At 51.5% G+C, this 17,021-nt stretch overlaps 3 protein-coding genes and 1 long non-coding RNA gene across 11 annotated transcripts in view; 2 read left to right on the forward strand and 2 right to left on the reverse strand.

The window, feature by feature from the left end:
• The window catches only part of ENDOG (endonuclease G), a 2,637-nt gene extending 269 nt beyond the window's left edge, over window positions 1–2,368 (forward strand). The window contains exons 2-4 of the mRNA XM_010720860.3: window positions 1–390; window positions 587–696; window positions 1,434–2,368. The exon at window positions 1–390 is cut by the window's left edge and continues 28 nt beyond it. Of these exons, the coding sequence (XP_010719162.1) occupies window positions 1–390; window positions 587–696; window positions 1,434–1,719 (786 nt within the window). The 3' untranslated portion in view covers window positions 1,720–2,368. The remainder of the gene's footprint in view (window positions 391–586; window positions 697–1,433) is intronic.
• A 42-nt stretch (window positions 2,369–2,410) lies between these two features.
• SPOUT1 (SPOUT domain containing methyltransferase 1) lies at window positions 2,411–7,115 on the reverse strand. Its single transcript, XM_003211252.4, has 12 exons — window positions 6,864–7,115; window positions 6,747–6,789; window positions 6,491–6,616; window positions 6,243–6,402; window positions 5,623–5,712; window positions 5,296–5,345; window positions 4,930–5,060; window positions 4,439–4,511; window positions 3,984–4,082; window positions 3,252–3,354; window positions 2,938–3,085; window positions 2,411–2,769 (listed from the first exon to the last, which is right to left on the reverse strand). The coding sequence occupies exons 1-12, from the start codon at window positions 6,903–6,905 to the stop codon at window positions 2,677–2,679; spliced, it is 1,158 nt and encodes a 385-aa protein (XP_003211300.1). The 5' UTR covers window positions 6,906–7,115; the 3' UTR covers window positions 2,411–2,676.
• On the forward strand, window positions 5,032–6,270 carry LOC104913673. Its single transcript, XR_795540.2, has 3 exons — window positions 5,032–5,121; window positions 5,954–6,079; window positions 6,180–6,270. It is a non-coding gene; the product is annotated as an uncharacterized LOC104913673 (long non-coding RNA).
• A 126-nt stretch (window positions 7,116–7,241) lies between the features above and the next one.
• On the reverse strand, window positions 7,242–16,485 carry KYAT1 (kynurenine aminotransferase 1). Of its 8 annotated transcripts, none has more exons than XM_031556186.1 (15): window positions 16,337–16,483; window positions 15,747–15,805; window positions 14,699–14,813; window positions 12,743–12,801; window positions 12,096–12,246; window positions 11,334–11,483; window positions 10,918–11,004; window positions 10,675–10,803; window positions 10,399–10,519; window positions 9,659–9,735; window positions 9,352–9,441; window positions 9,084–9,270; window positions 8,822–8,898; window positions 8,389–8,475; window positions 7,242–8,197 (listed from the first exon to the last, which is right to left on the reverse strand). In XM_031556186.1, exons 3-15 carry the CDS (start codon window positions 14,780–14,782, stop codon window positions 8,129–8,131), a joined length of 1,368 nt encoding a protein of 455 aa, XP_031412046.1. In that variant the 5' UTR covers window positions 14,783–14,813; window positions 15,747–15,805; window positions 16,337–16,483; the 3' UTR covers window positions 7,242–8,128. The 8 variants fall into 8 exon arrangements, with proteins under 8 accessions (XP_031412046.1, XP_031412045.1, XP_031412049.1 ...); XM_031556185.1 differs by having other exon boundaries at window positions 15,747–15,811; XM_031556189.1 differs by lacking the exon at window positions 14,699–14,813 and having other exon boundaries at window positions 16,337–16,485.
• Window positions 16,486–17,021: the final 536 nt, after the last annotated feature.

Genomic DNA, 17,021 nt, shown 5'->3' on the forward strand with positions numbered 1-17,021 from the left:
CTGGGCCGCCTGCCCGTGGTGCCGGTGGTGGCGGCGGCCGCAGGACCTCCAGCCCCCACAGAGCCGGCGCGGACCGAGCTGACCAAGTACGGCCTGCCCGGATTGGCGCAGCTGCGGAGCCGCGAGTCCTACGTGCTGTGCTACGACCCGCGGAGCCGCAGCGCGCTCTGGGTCATTGAGCAGCTCAACCGGGAGACGCTGAGCGGAAGCTCTGACCGCACCGCCTGCGACTTCCAGGAGGACGATTCGGTGCACGAATATCACCGAGCCACCAACGCCGACTACCGAGGCAGCGGCTTTGACCGCGGCCACCTGGCTGCTGCCGCCAACCACAAGTGGAGCCAGAAGGCCATGCGGGACACCTTCTACCTCAGCAACGTCGCTCCTCAGGTATGCTCCCCAGCATACACTGCTCACTACAGTGGTGTGGCGCTTATGGGTTCTGTTCCTACGTGTGCCAGAGTGGGGCTGAGCTCTGCTCACAGCGCCCTGAGCGCTCTGGGAACGTTACAGATGTGTTAGAATGGGAACTCTGAGCAATAAGGAAGTGCTGTGGTGACTGATTTTGCTGTCTTTGTGTTTTTAGGTGCCTCATTTAAACCAAAACGCCTGGAATAACCTTGAGAAATACAGCAGAAGCTTGGCAAGGAACAACAAGAACGTCTATGTCTGCACAGGACCTCTTTACCTGCCCAGGTAAACACGAGGAGCCAGGTGGGACCGCAGTGAGGATGTGCTGTGCTGGGAAGGTAAAGCAGGCTGAGGGCTGCAGCTCCCAGCTGCCCCAAACCAGGAGTGAGCAGCCCAGACCCCTGGTGAGACCTTGTGAGACCCTCAGGTGAGACCAGCAGCCTGCAGGGTTTCTGCAGAAGGGTATTTTCTTAGCATTGGGATTATTTTCTATGTTCCTTATTCAATCAATTATTTGGAGAGTACAAAGGGTGGATTTCCTGAGATGCAAAATAATCCAGTCACTTTGGTTTGCAGTTTTTAGTCATGAGCAGTATTGGATTACTGGAGTATTAAATTAACAGATTAAACTGCACACTTCCTCCCTGAGGAATAAAGTGCTTAGATTTCATTTCATGGACTGTTTGTCCACTTAGAGCATGACATTATCTGCAGTGATATTTATGTAGGAGTGTGAAGAGCAGTTTGACAAGCTGAGTTCTCTGAACAGCCTTTTCTTACTTAATGTAAAAGGAGAGATGGTGAGGAAGGGGTCTGGGAGGAGTAGACCCCACACGTAAGCTCACCTTCTCCATGTCCCCCAGCCTCAGCTACAGCAGCATTTGTTACATCTGCACTACAGAAGTAGAGCTGCTCTGTGTCACACTGTGGTGGGGGGTTGTACAGGGATGGAGGTGACGAGCCGAGGGGGGTGGAAGTGGCACCAGTGTAGGAGGTAACGTTGGACATTGCTCTCGGTGCAGGATGGAGGCTGATGGGAAGATGTATGTCAAGTACCAGGTGATTGGGAAGAACCATGTGGCCGTCCCCACCCATTTCTTCAAGGTGCTCATCTTGGAAAAGGAGAGTGGAGAAATTGAATTGCGCTCCTATGTGATGCCCAACAGCCCTGTGGATGAGAAAATCCCACTTGAACGGTTCCTGGTTCCCATTGAGAGCATTGAGCGAGCTTCAGGGCTCCTCTTTGTCCCAAACATCTTGAAGAGAACAAGCAGCTTGAAAGCCATCACAGCTGGAAACAAGCGTTGAACTCTGACCAACCAAATCCAGGTAGCAGTGGCACTCCACAGAATATTTCCCTGTGCGTTTTTAAGTATGAGAAATAAGAGAGCAGTGTTTCTCTCAACCCCTTCCCCCGTTTCATGTAACAGTGAAACACACAGTGAAGCGTGTCCCAAGGACAGGCTGTACCGAAGGCTTCAGAGTTCTTGACAGGTCCTTGTGCTCTGCACTTTGCCCCTAAGCTGCAGTACTGTGGGCGTTACTGTAATCAATCCCTTTGTGCGTGGCTCATTATGGCACAAAGGGACATTAATATTTGTACTTAGAGGGGAGGACTGGAGCAAGACAAGTACAGCAAGAGGACAGACAGGTTCTTGCATTTCTGCTTATAATTTTCACAAAATGGTTTTAGCAGTAAAGCTTTGAAAACACAAAGAATTGGTCATTTTCTTATCTGCTCTTACCAAAGTCTCTGAATGTCCTTCCCCCTTCCTGCTGAGATAAGGGCAGCAGCTCCAGGCCTTCCTGCCCTTGGGAAGGATGAAGCCTTTGAGTTGAGGGGGAGCTGCAGTCAGACAGGAACACGTGCTTGACACAAGGATTAAATAACTACTTTTGAAGCTTGAGGGCCACATTGCTGCAGGGGCACTCAGAATGCAAGCTACCTGGATGCTGACTGCTCACCTTCAACACACAATGCTCACACATGGACTTTCAAGGAAGTGGAGGTTTGGTACTGTTTTATTCTCTACCCAAGACACCTGAATTGCTGACAGTCAGTTTGCTGACCAGCTTTTGGCTGGATGTTGCAGCAGAATGGTCCAGAGATGCTGGAGACTTGGTTGAGCAGTGGTGCCAGCTGTAGTTACTTTGTATCTTCAGCTTCCCAAAGGCTGGCCCTGCTGGGAATGGAATCCTGGAGTGATTCTCTGTGTTTGAATGGTAACAGGCTACTCCCAGAGGCAGTCCAAAGTGGAGGACAGGTCAGTGGTTTTCTTTTTCTGAGCTGTCAGTGGGAGTCTTCACAGCCTCATCAATGTGAGGTCTCAGTGCCGACAGAGAGATCAGCAATGCTTCCTGGAACAGACCAAAGAGCAGTCAAGTCAGAACTGCTGCCCTCAGTTGCCTGCTGGGCAAGCCAGTGACTCTTGGCTGAGGCACTGCTGTGGGGAACTGTGTCCCTGGCTGTGTGTCCCTGTCAGGGACAGGCACTGCACCTCCTGTGCCATCAGCCCCCTGCCTTACCTCTGTTCGGATGGTCCGGCTGCCTTGGCTGGGACAGGTGTTCAGGTAGAAGTCAAACAAGACGCTTGGGTCAGTGACCTCCAGGTTTGGGTCTGCATCAACCCCAGCTTCCAAGCCCTGAAGGCCTCCAAATACAACAAGAATGTGCCTATGGGAGAGCACAGGGACAGAGTGAAAGGGGAGAATGGCTCTTACCCCCACGCCAGTGCAGATGTTTCAAGATTTACGTAGGGGAGCATCTCATGTGCCTTGAACCTTAAAGCAGATTAAGAATTGGCTTTGTATAAAGACTTCTTTTTCACTTGGATACAGACCTAAAGGAGGGGAGGGTGACCTGGTCCACAGAATTACCCCGCTCTGAGGTCCCAATAGAGAGATCGTAGCCTTCCTTGAATGGACATTCTGAAAAGACAGCACCTGGCAAACGAACACAAAATGTGGTTATCATAGTGGTGCTCTCACCCATGCTGCCTTCTGAGCAGCTCAGACACTTCACAGGTGAGTGGCAGCAGCAGAAATGATTGCTTTCCAGTGCCACTATGCACTTTCTAAATGAAGAATGATCCCTTTCCCTGCTTAATTCCCTTGCTGCAGGAATCTCCTGGCACTCAACTGCAGCACCTCAAAGCACAGCAGGTACCAAGAGCTATTCCTTGATGAATGGCTTCTGATTTTCCTTCTATCAGAAGACAGTGGAAAAGGATTTTGCAGGGCTCTTGAGTTCTGATGTCACTGTGGGCTTTGATGTGGACAAGTGGAAGGTAGTTGGCACAGAAATGGAGGTGGAAATAACCAGCTCTTGTCTGGGTTGCCACAACGCAGATGTTTAGAGCTGTGGTAACGTGGAGGTAGAGGGCAGAATACTGGAGGATGAATGGGGCAACTCACACTTGTAGTTTTAGTGCTCAGATTTGAGCTACATGAGACAAAATGAGAATTTTAAGCAGCAGAAGTGTACCCTGTAGGCCTGAGATTGGTGTGGAAGCTCAGGTGGGATTAAGATCCTTCCGCACAGTAAAAAACAAAGAAACCCTCTGGGCACTTACTCAGGCAGGAGGCAAGGCGGACGCTGTAACCCCAGTACAAACCAGACACTGTGCGAGGGTGGTGCGAGGACACCACAGTGCCTTTCCGTACTTTAGTTTCTGAAAGGGAAGCAAAGAGATGAACAACCCCCCAAAGATCACCTGATAACAGCTGAATTTCACAGCCACATCCTGAAGTTATTCCTGTGTTAAGGCACCGTTTTGTTGCATAGCCAAGAGCCACTCTTTTGGTGCCTTCTGGACAGTAAGCATGCTTGGACTACTTATTGTTGATCAAAGAGCTGATAGTTCTTCCCAATAAACTAGGAGCTATGGTGAGGGTGTTACTAAATTGTGCATGTAGTAAAAAGAACACAGTGGAGTATCCTCAAACGTTAATAATCTGAAGGCTGTCACTCAGAAGGACCAACTGCAGCAGGAGTTGAGTTCACAGATGCTAATGGAGCAGTAATTACCTGGATTCTGTGGTTCCTGCAGGCGCACAGTGACGCGCAGACCAGGCTTAAGCTGTTTGTCAATCTGTACCTCCTGCAGAGACAGACACCAGCAGTGTTAGGATAGCCTGGAGGTACTGAGGAAGGTTGGGAGAAGAAAGGGTGGGGACTGTTCTGGCCTAGAGCTGGAATGAGGAGCTCTGCAATCAGGGTCTGTGCTGAGCGAGTTCAGAGCGGTTGGGTCATCAGCCTGAGACTTATTTTGCTGCTCAGAGGTTCAAACCCAGCACAAAGCACTAACATGCTGGAATGGGCCTGCCAGAACTTGCGAAGCCATGAACAACCCATAACAGCCATGAACAAGACAGCAACAGCATTAAATCAATTCCAGCCTGCAATGAAGCAGGATGCTCAGAAATTCAGCAGTACCTGTAACCCACTACACCTGTTTCAAACATGACAGAGTGCCAGGCTAAGCTGTTTTGGGATCTGCAGGTTGCACACTGCCATACCTTCTTCATCCCACAGTTGACAAACGAGCCTCTGCCTGGCTTAGTTGGCCGGTCTAACACCACACCTTCTCGGTACTCTGAATCCTCATCCACCCGCATGTGGTGGGGGCTGTCCAGTGGGTTGAGGAGCCCTGGAACAGCACACAGGAAAGCAACAGCTAAGGACAGAACATGGACTGTGGGAACATAAATGTAAGTACAGCTGCTCTGCTACCTCCTCCCTCTCTTCTCCAGTAGAGCACAGCATCTCACTTGTGCTATACGGTGGGGAAAAGACTTTAAGTTCTGTGTATTCCATGCTAAATGAGAGCCAGAGCTCATGGAGGGGGAATCAACAGCTGAAGACAGACAGAACTGAATCATTACCTGCAAACTGCAGATCTCCATGTTTTGGAAAAAATGATTTCCTCAAGTACCTGTTATTAGAGAAGGTTCAAATATAAAAATTGTCAGTTCTAGCTTTGTACTAATTCAAGTCAAGAACAGAGAAAACCATGCTTAGCTCCCCCAAGTCCCTCCTGTTAAACTGAACCACACGTGAAGCAATTAGATCCTGTGTTCCTGCAAATCATGCTACACACACAGAATTTAGCTCCTGCTCCCAGAGCTTCCAGCACGAGAAGCATGCAAATCATCAGTTCTATCATTTCAGTTCTACTGATAAGATGCAGTGTCTGATCACAGTGGACTTACTGAGGGCATTCCAAGTACTGCAGGATCCGAGCCAGCTGCACACAAGCCTTGCCTCTCTTCCCAATTCCTTCAAATTCCCCTTCCACGCTCCTGAAAGAGAGAGAACAGTCTGAACTCAGTACAAGACTGCACAGCCCCGAAGGGTCAGGTCTCCAGAAGACTAAGCCCTTCTCTTAATCTAAGAATAGCAGCTCCCTCCACCCTCAATCTCTACAGAAATAAATGGGCCACCTTAGAAAACCTTACTTGGGTTTTTTTGTTGTTGTCATTTTTCATCTTTATGTATCTGTTCTGTTTTTTTTTTCTTTTTTTTTTTAATACAACCTGGCAGTTGGATTCTACATCATTGCAATGCTTGCCAGTGAATACAGGCACAGGTCCAGATGAGAAGTTGAAGGAACAGGTGCCATTCCTTTAAAGCATCTCCATCATCCCTGTATCCCAGCTTCCAGCCCAGGTAAATGACCATCTTTGCCCCCAGAGGGCCCTGTGATCCCCTGTGATCCTGGTGTCAGGAGCACTTGCTTGGGGTACAAACATTTCTTTCCCGATCTCAGCTAAAAAAAGGCTGAAGGAGCACAGAGAAGAAACTTCCTGCAGACCAAAAAGCTCATCCTTACTTGGCATCTTCTCCACTCTCGTCGAACACCACGATCTCATCCACGCAGAAGATGGCACACGCTCGAGCGATCTGCCCGGCCAGGTACGTCCGCAGCTCCAGCGACTGCGCGTTGTTCAGGATGGAGCCCGGCAGGGCCACGCTCAGCGTGTAGTGCCGCCCTGGGGCAGAGGGCGGTCAGCAGGTTCACACCCGGCTGTGCGCGGCACCTACGGACCATTTCCACCTCAGCCCCCCCAGCGGCTGCACCTTTGTCCTCCTGCTGCTGCTGCTCCTTCTCCTCCTCCGCCTGTTTCTCTGCCAGCTCCCGCACCCGCTGCTTTTCCAGCTTCTTCAGGAGGTTCAGCTCCTTCCATTTCTTCTTCTCTGCTTTCCCTGGCACGGACACGAAGCCCCTCCGCTTAACGGCCGGGCCGGGAGCGCTCAGGGCAGGCAGCACCGGACCCCGCCGAGCCCCCCCATAGCTCCGCTCCCCTCCTCGACCGCGAGGGGCTCTCGGCCTTACTCTCCTGCTTCCAGCGCCGCCAGTTCACCTTCCTGTCCTCAACCTGCGAGCACAGCGGCCGTTACCCCCGCGTTCCCCTCGGGGAGCCGTAACCATAGCAACCGCCCCGCGCCCCACCTGCACGCCTTTGGGCCGCTTCGCCGCGCCGCCGTCCGCCATCTTCTCCCACGCGTTCCTTGGCCACGCCCCTCTGTTGCTGTGATTGGTCCGAGAGCGCCGGTTCCCGCCTAAGATAGGCTGGAGCCGGTGTCACGTGAACCAATGGCTGGACAGAGGACGGCGCAGCGGCGGTGTTAAATCCCCCGCGCGGCCTGGCGAGTTAAGCAGGGTGCGCTGCGTTGCGCACGAGGATGGGTGACGGCAGGATGCTGCTGAGCTGTATCCGAACGCTGAAGTCCTGCAGCGCTGCTGCCGTGGGACGTGGTGTAGATGTTACCCAGGGAACGGGTGGCAGCTCTCTGGGAGATCTGCATCGGCCTCATAATTACAGACACGTTTACTCATCAATTAATTCAACTTTAATAATTTAACAGTCACAAATATTTATCTCATGTTGCACATGACTCCAGCGCAATTTTTGATCATGTCCTACACTTTTATCCAGTCTGAAATGAAGAATGATGCAAGAACGACCCTCTGCAATGCTGCTCCTGTTGTCCCACAACCCCAGCCCTCCCTCCCAGCTGCACGCACCCATCAGAGGCTGCAGTTTTGCTTTGCAGCCCAGGGGATGCTGCCAGTCGTAACTTTGTGCAATGTATGAGTGCACACGGAAGGTTTGGTTGTAGCCAAGCTCCATTTAAAGACCTATTTCCTGAGGGCTGACGGTTACTGAACCTGTGCTCACCTTCCCAAAGTCAAAGGGAATATTGCTAATTTTTGGAAACATCAGCTCTCTGGGTTTACAGCTTTCAGGACTGTGTGAATCAGCTTGCTGAAGGGCAGTGACCCCACACAGTCTCCTGAAGAAAGTGAGTGCTGCTGGGAATGCTGCCCTGCAGTGTTGCAGTGAGTTAAGGCACCCAGCATGGCCCTGCAGGTAGGTCCTGAAATGCCTTTTCAGAATTTGGTGGTGGAAAAGACCCCAGGAGCCATCCTTACCCTCGTGTCTTGCTGGACACATCTCAGAACTGATGAGCAATGTCTTTAAACATGAAGGAAGAATGCCAAATAGCAGAAGTGCACATGGAGGCTCACTGCTTGCAATTGTTTCACAGTGAAAGCTGTGTCCCCCAGACCTGGGCCTGGCAGACCTCATAACCACTTGTCTGACAGAAAATGTGGTCGAAAGCACAAAAATCAGGATGTAGCAAAGTTTGTAGCCAAGTAAAGGAAGAGGAAGAAGTGCAGTCGTGGGGAGCCTGGTTCCCTCCGCAGTGTCTTCAGGGAGCAGTTTTCTCCAGTTTCCATTTTTGCAATATGTCATCTGCTGCCTTCAGTGTGGCATCCTCCTAAATAAACACCATGGGTTCAGTTTGTGGCCTCCAGCCACCTCCCAGTGAGGGGGGAACCCTCACTACACTTGTTGTTCATACTAAAAAAAAATAATTCTTGTCCTGTGTTTCATGTAATGCAGGCACAGCCAAACCTGAGGGGTGTGGGCTGGCCAGCCCAGCTGTGATGCCCTGGCCATGTGTCTCACCTTGGCAAAGCAGAACCGGATGAAACTGTTGTAGTTGCCCTTGTGGGCCTCACAGTAGAACGCCGAGAGCGGGATGGCCGCCAGTCCCTGGGGAGGGGAAGATGTAGAGTTATGTAACTACCATGGGCAGGGGGCAAAGCTGTGACCTGTTGTTTACAAGTCTCGTAGACGGGCTCATAGATGCCCTTGATGCTCTGCTCAGACTAAACAGAGTTGAAACCTGACAGACCCCAAATGTCCCCCAGCCTTGGTCTGCAGGACACACACATGGGACGGGAGAGCCCCAGCCCTGCCTGGCACCATGGCCGTGATCCTAAAACCGAGCCTGGATGAGGACATTGCCAACTGATGCTATTGCTGCTGCTACAGGCTCCTTGTGAGGGCACAAACCCACCCACAGTCACCACAGTGAAAAAGGAGCAGACAAATTTACCTTGTTCTTGACCATCCACTTTGCAAATCTGGAGTCGTAGGGCTCATCGGAGTTGGGGACATCAGGAACTTCGGATTCTGCAGGAGGAGCAGCACAGAGGCTGTGGCTGGGTGCCTCACCCCGAACCCACAGCCTCTGGGAGCTCAAATGTGTGGTCCCTCTCCTCTTTGGATGGTGTTTGTGCAGGTTCCTGTCGCTAGCAGTGGTACCAGGCTGAGCTGACCCCCTTGCTCTGCCCTTCCCAAGCAACATCAGAACTCACTGAACTCGGAGATATCTGCCACCAAGAAGTAGGTGCCCTCAGGGATGATGGGTTTCATCCCCACCGCAACCAAGCTCTGGACCAGCTGGTCTCTCTTTTGCTGCAGCTCCCTGGGCAGCTGGACAAAGTAGCTGTCTGGTTTCCCATAGTGCTCAAGCTCCCTCTGGAAACCTTCAGCCACAGCATCCTGTGAAGGGAGAGGAAGCAGTGGGAAAATGGCCAAGGCTGGTTCGGGGGCTGTGGGACTGGCTGCAAGGAGCTGCCTTACCTGTGCAGCTGTAGCACAGTGGTACACTGAGTTCTGGTGCACGGTACGCAGGTGCTGCAGGAGCCGGTTGGATCCCACAGTCCAACCCACCTATGGCCGGGAGAGGAGGAGGAAGGTGGTAAGATTAGGTGGCTCTTCAAGCTTTGGTAACAACTTTCCAGACAGGGCTGTTGTAAAGTAGTGTTGGTATTTTGAGGAACTGATGCTCAAAGTTAAGTGTGCAATTGTCCTCAGTGCTGTGCCTAGTGTGACCTAGAGCAAAGGGACAGGGATAGGGAGACAATGAGGTGTTGCATGGAGAACTTACCTTCCAGCCAGTGACACTGAAGGTTTTTCCAGCACTCCCGATGATCACTGTGCGGTCCCACATCCCTGGCAAACTGGCTGGCAATAAGCAAGAGAAATGCTGATGGCTCTGCCATGCTGATGTCTGAGCTGTGCTAATGACATGGTGGGAGATCTTTTCCCACCAGAACCAAGATGGTCTCTTTGGGCCATGATGGCATCTTTCCCCTGGGTGAGCACCAAGGCACACCCCAAGCAGCCGGACAGATTTCTCAACAACATGTCTTCATAATCAAGTGGTTTTATACCCGTATACCAGTCCCGAGAGTTCCTAGGGATGCCAGTATTACTTCCCTGCAACAGGGTAATTGCATGTTACAGAGACAGAAAGGAGAGACCTCTGAAATCATGCTGAAATGGATGTCCCAAAACTAGAGGCACCCAGAAAACTGTGGCTTTACACTGTAGGGGATAAAATCCAGTTTCACTGAAGCCAAAAGGCTCTTTTCTCCAGATCTCATGTTGTGAAGCCACAACTCAGTGGTTCTAGAACTCAAGGCTCCAGAACAAAGCCCTGGTGTGGTGGCTGAAATTGAAGTACAGCCAAATACCTCTAATGGGCCTGCTAGAGCTGTACATGTAGGCAGCCCTTACAATTGCCAGGGGCCCCAGTTTTATTCCCAGTTCCTTTCCTGGATGGAGCTGCCCAAAGATGTTGTACCCACAGGAGAAGCTCAGGATCAGCCCTGCTGTTCTCCATACCGATGCGGATGTGCTCCTTCCCGTCGTACACCAGCCACTCATACACTTCATCACTGATGCAAAGGGCATCGTGCTTCACGCACAGGTCTGCAATGAGCTCCAGCTCCCCTCGGCTGAACACCTGCAGCAGGCAGGGAGCAGAGCTGAGCACACAGTGCTCCCGCAGAACCCTCTTCCTTGTACATTAGGAAGGTGGAGTTGCTGCTGCACCTCAGACGGGACTGGCTGAGCTGGAGCAGCTCTCTCAGGGCTGTCCCTATAAGCCAGAGCCATTACCTTGCCCAGCGGGTTGTTGGGTGAGTTCAGGACGATGGCTTTTGTCTGCTCACTGAATTTAGAAGCCAGTTCGGCTGGGTCCAGCTGCCAATCTGCACTTGACATCAATTTTCCTTCTTTTGGAGCTTTCTAGAGAGAATAGAAGAGAATCTCAGCTTGCTTTGCTGCCTCTGCTCTCTGCTCACTGCTCACCATGGTACAACTCCTATTCCCTCCTCAGTGACGCTGCTCTGACCCACTCACCGGTCTCAGTGGGATGTACACAGGTGTCCCACCAGCCATTTTCACCATTGGCTCATAGCAGTCGAAAAAGGGCTCAATGATTATCACCTGGAAGAGATGGGGAATGTCAGCACCCTCCTGGCCCTGCTCAGATCTGAATCCCTGAATTATTGTAATATGGAGAACATGCATTACCAATGGGCAGTGAATTGGGAAGAACATCACTTGGCGCAAAAGAATTATTCTGCCTTATGCAAAAATGAGTCTGTGCCCTGCTGCAACTTTCCCTTTAGAAGCTCAGATACTGAGAATGGGGATAAAGCCTTTCTGGCTCTGCAAACAGGCTAAAAAAAAATAGGCGGCAGCTGCCAGCAGATCTAGAAAGAGTTCTCCCAGGGAAAGGCTGCTCATGTGACAAGCCCAGTTCCCGGGGTTACCTCATCGCCTTCATCAATGAAAGCCTGGAAGCAGCAGAAAAGGGCCTGGTATGCCCCCACAGTCACCATCACATTGGTCATAGGATCCAGGTCTCGTCCAAGCAGCTTCCCAAAGAGCTGGGCTAGGATTTTCACCAATGGTGGATGACCCTGTGGGGTGAGAGGAACAGGTGGGAAGTGACTGGTAGAAGCCTTCTGAAAGAGGAATGAGCCCCTCAGATGGGGCTGGGTAGTCAAGTGCCCTGGGTCTGGTTTCAGTACCACGATGGCTGCACCTCACATACTCAGGTGCCTTGTGCCATGGGAGCTTTAGCAATAAACCCTGTGTCTCCTGGTCCTCCACATCAGCCAATGTGTCCCTGAAGCAGAGCAGGGGCATGTTTCCTTCCTGAAACAATTCTCTCCTTTTTTCCTTGCAAGATACCCCAGCTATTGCCAGCTCTGTCACTGCAATTGCAGGTGACGATTAAATAAGAGCAGCTTCTCCTTGCCCAGCCAGCACTGTCAGAGGAGCATTGCAGAAACTACTAACTGCCACCTTGACCTCTGCAATGGCAAAGCAGGATTCTGGAAAGAAGACAGAGGCAAAGCTGCAAGGTACTGCAAGGAGATGTTTGTTAATGCAAATCTGAGTCACTTCCACCTGCCCACCACAGCAGTTGGGGATACCCAGCCCATGTCCCCAGCCAAGATACGTGTTGCCCATGGCCCATCTGATGGGCAAGGCTCGCGGTACCGCCGAGCAGGAGGCTGTCCACGCACGAAGGCACGGGTGTACTGGTGCAGCATGTGCTTCTCCCCGCTGACAGCTCTGCTGAATGCCTCCTTCAAAAATTCTGGTGGGGGGAAGTCGGGGAAGCCCTGGCCCAGGTTCACCGTAGAGTAGGTGGTAGCCAGTTTTACAAATTCCACCCTGGAGAGATGGAAGGAAGAGAACAGTAAGCATTTACAGAGGGTCTGGGCAGCCTGGGGCAGCTTGGTGGCACTGGCTCTGCTTGCTGGCATCCCAATGGCAGGGAGCGAGGTGGGTGCCTCCATGACAAGGCTGTTTTCTGGCCCATCCTCATTGCTGCCCCAAGCACAGGGCATTTTAGACCTGTATTAATTATAACAGAGCCAGGTACTATCTCACTGGGAACGGTTTTAATCCTTTTGAAGGAGACAACACCAATTCTGATCAGACCAGAGGTATTCAAGCTGCAAAAATTTGCACTCAGACATCATGAAAGGTCTGCAAAGGTAAGGCTGGCTGGACTCAGTGCCCACCTAATACTCAGCATCTCATCAGTGCTTTGTAGCTTGAAGCTGGGTGCAGCACAGCTTTGAGCAAAGCCCATTATATTAGGCTGCCTGAAGCCATGAGGACCACCAGGGTAAAACAGGAGCTGCCCAGTAGCAGCTTAACTCACCAGATATTCTTATCTACTCCCTCCAGCCTCCGGGCTTGCACTGGCCTTGACATCTTTGCCTGCAAAGAGTGAGAAAGAAAGCTTGGAGCTTTCACCAGTGGCAGTGGGGCCATGAGAGAAAGGGACGTGCCCTCCCAGGAGGGTTGCCCTCATATCTGTGCCCTCCCACCTCTGCTCACCCAGCAGGTACCCTCACTGAGGCGCTAGCAATGCTTTATACCTTGTTTCCAGCTGGAATAAAGCATGGGGTCAAATGAGCTCAGCCAGGGTCTAACAGTCAGTCCAATAACCCTGAACCTCAAAATTTTGCTTTGAATAATGTCTGTTTTCCCCCATCATAAGAATCTCTTTGCCAGGCCCTCAAGCCTTTTGGTGTCTAATATCCATGTGCTATGGGGGAAGCATACAGAGCAAAAGCCTCTTTCCAGCTGGATAAGCATGGCAGGAGAAGTCTGCTGTCCTTGATGGGGGATTTATCACAAGGATGATGAAAAGCAGCAGAGGCAGAATTTAATAACTCAGCAGCACAGGAGAAAAGGCAACGAGACAGGGAGGGGACTGGAAACTGGAGACAAATTATGCTTAATGCACCAAGAAAAGCCAGCATGGAGACATGAGCAGCGCATCTGCAAAGCATTGAGCCAAGAAAATTATCTTCCCCACAGCAAGTAAAATGCATTTAAACACGGCAAGGAAGGCACATGAGAACAGCCAAGATGTGAGATGTGGAGCTAGGATGTGCAGGAAGAGGATCTGTCAGGATGATGGGGGGATATAGGGTCTCCCCTGCAGTAACTCCCCACTTACCTGCTTGCTGCTGCCCTTCCTGCAAAATTGCCCCAGCCTTTGAGAAGTGCACCAAGAATGTTTTCCTTGAGGTCTTTGGATTCTTTACATAACCCCAGCCTTCGTTGGGGATTTTTGCAAATTAATGCAAGGAGCTCTGTGTTTCAGAGGGCAGCGAGTGGACTCTGTGCTCCCCGTGGGCCAGGCAGGTGGCCAAGGGTGATCAGTAGTCGCTGCCTCCCTGGGTATAGGGGAGCCCCATGCCTCTCCCCTATTCTCTTTCTTTGCTACACAAGCTCATGAGCATTGCAATCAGCAAGACCTGTGCCTTAGCTGTTTTTGATGGGAGTGGAAGGATTTGTGGCTTGGAAAGTAAAAGATATTTGAGAGTTAAACATTAACAGCTCCAGTGCTGTATTTTTTGTGGTGGGGCTGCTGCTGGCCACAGGTCAGATAATGTGACAGCACTGGCAAGAGTGATGGGGTCAGCAGGAATAAGGTGCTTAAGTCTAGAAATTGCCAGTTTGGAGGAAAGGCTCACATCCTTTCAGAAATGGAAATGGCACAGTTTCTTCCTTTGATGCCTCCTTGTCCCATCCCCAGCCTGTGTGATGCTGCCCTGTGTTGCTGCCCATTGTGCAGGAGAGCAACACAGGCTCAGAGCCATGTAGCCCCCAGATCCATTTCAGCCTATTCTGCTCCTCACATTGACAATGATCCTCCAGTTGCAATTTGCCTAGTAGCCAGGCAGGACAGTGGTCTGCAAATGCAGAATGAGCAGCTGAAGCCATGCTCTGCACTCCAATACTGTCTCCCCACTGCATGTTATTCTCTTGCTCTGCAAGTTTCTTTCTCCAGGAGGATGCTGATATTTCATTTCCAAAATATTTTGCAACCCAAGAGGCTTTAGTAGAAAATGCCTTCAGGTGAGGCAATCCCACAAACAATGGGCTTTTTTCCTTATAAAGTGTACTCTCATGCTTCTGAGGTATTCCCTTTAAACACGCTACCTGGAAATAATAGGCTACAGAGGAGATCACAGCAGTGTGACTTCTCCTGACATGCCCTATCTACTGCCACTGCCATGGCTTACTCCCTGGCTCCACAAGCTGCAGCCTGAGCCAAGGACTGGGCTCCAGGCCAGAAGTAGCCATGCTGGGCATTCAGTACCTCGCTGCAGTACGAGCTATATCCAACACTGCAATTCCTCTCCAGTAAGAAGTGACGCAGAAACGGTCCTGCTCTCCTGAGCATGCCACGGCTCCTGCTGTCTCACAGCACAGACCTGCATTGGTCCCAAACACAAAGCAAAGGGATGAGAAAATCACTCCCTGACTGCAGGCACAAAGCAAAAGCTCTGCGTACCTGGGGACACAGTGCAAATCCAGACCCAAAGCTGAGTTTTTGCACTCTGGGTAGTAAATGCAGACCAGAGGATGTGTGTGTTGTCAGTGCAATGTCAATTAGGGCTGAGACTGCCCTTTGTGCCTGCAACACACACGAGGGCAGGATCACAAAAAAAAGCGCAGCTTCTGCTCCTCTCCCCCATTTTCATGCTCTCCTTTGCACTGGGGTACAGACACCAGCAAGAAGGCATCCCTCAGAAACAGGGTTTCCAACACTACATTCTCTGCTGCCACCAGCCTCTGCCTTCCTCCCCTGCAGCATCTTCACCTTCCTTGCTGGGGCTGTGGCTTGGCCATGCTGCTCAGACACACTGCCCATTGGGGCTTTCAAGGGAAACATGGGCCTTAAATATGATTATGGATTTGGGTGTTTAGGTTTTCTTTAGTTAATTTCTCAAATTAATTTCTGTGCCTAAAACAGACCATTCTTTCACTTCAAGCCCGCTCAGCATTGCTGAAGCACGTGGTATTAAAGCTGAAATAACAGCGCTTTGTTAGATGCTTTAGATAAAAGGGGTGAGTCTGGAGGATGCGTGTATTTTTATTTTCACCAGCTACAGGTTAATTTATCCTGCTACAAAAAAACAATAATAAAAAAAAAACACATCAGATTTGAAGCTGGCCAGCCCACAGATAAGGATGCACTGCCCATCGTGCAGGATGTGAGACCATTCTGCATTGTATGTTACTTTTAACACAAATACAAAGCAGGTGCCAGCCAGTTTAACATCTCTTTGCCCAGGTGGAAAAAAACAGCATGACTTACGGAAAACAAGGGACATGGCACAATGTTGTTTGGGACTGTGCAATACCTGTCTTTTTCCAGTGCAGAGGACAGGAGCTGGGATAGGCGGTGTGAAGGGAACTAATCCTGTGGCTGACAAAATGGAGGCATTAAAAAGGGCTTTACTGGGTTGCACTGTCCTGCAGAGCGTGCCTGGAAGCTGTGCACAAGGCTCCTGCGAGGAGCTGGAGGCAGCGCTGGGAGCTCCGGGGTTGGGGAAAGGGACTCTGCTTCCCCTCCCCAGCCCTGAGCAATATTTTGAAAGTGGGGTCAGTCACAAGAGAGCCAAAAAGCCGGGGGAAGGCTCAGGGATCCTCTCTCCTCGTTGGGTTTTCAGGCAGTGCTGTAGCTGTGCTCCCTGCAAAGAGCCGGCCAAGCAGGACGGGGCACAGCTAAAAGGTCACCGCAGGGACCCGTCACTCCTGCGGTCTCCTCCACTCCAGTGCTTCCCAGACACTGCCAGGCTGCACCTGGAGGGCTCGGGGGGACACAGGACCCCAGCAGCCACCACGGCACAGGGCACAATGGGAGCGCAGGGTGGATGCAGCAGCAGCAGCCAGAGAGGGCACACGCGTTGGCCCCTCAGCAGGGGCAGCAGTGGGGGCAAAACCAACTTACGTCAAGCTGGGCCACGCTGCATTACGCTGCAGAAGTTTGGCCCCGGTGCCTGGGCTGAACTTGCATGTATGCCGGCTTCTCCATGGACCCGAAATGCTTCATCTGCTGCTGGGACTTCCTGGGAGGAGTCTGTGAGGCTGCGGGCTGGCAGCAGTTGGGCTGCGACGCGCCAATGGGGGGACTGTGCAGGGAAAAGGAGGTCTGAGGTTCATCAGAGGATAATCACCCAACCTAAAGCTGGGCCCTGCTGCTCTGTCTGGCTGTGTGTGGTCTCTGAGACAAACCCCAGCCTCAGACGGAATGTCAGCAGGGATGCAGGAGCTGCATTCCCTATCAGCTCCTCTGTGAGAGGTGGCCATTGCTCAAGTGAGGCGGAGGGAGCAAATCATCCTCTCTCGGTTTCCCTTTCCCTTTTGTGACCAAGCTTTGCATGCACTGATGAATCAGGTCGTGTCATTCTTCCAAGTGATTACTGTCTCTCTTTCACAGTAGGAAAAAGTGAGGCACGGGGAAGGAAGCACTGACATTCACTGTGCAGAGGTCCTGGTTCCTGACCCGAAACCCTGCTGTTGGGCCCCTGTGACTAAGAGGGTGGGAATTTCTGTGCAGGCAGATACAAATTCTGTTTGCTAAACTTCCGAACACTGAAACAAACAACCGGCAGGTCAGCTTGTGTTTGCTGCCA

Source organism: Meleagris gallopavo, chromosome 19, assembly GCF_000146605.3.
Source record: "Meleagris gallopavo isolate NT-WF06-2002-E0010 breed Aviagen turkey brand Nicholas breeding stock chromosome 19, Turkey_5.1, whole genome shotgun sequence".
NCBI lineage: Eukaryota > Metazoa > Chordata > Aves > Galliformes > Phasianidae > Meleagris > Meleagris gallopavo.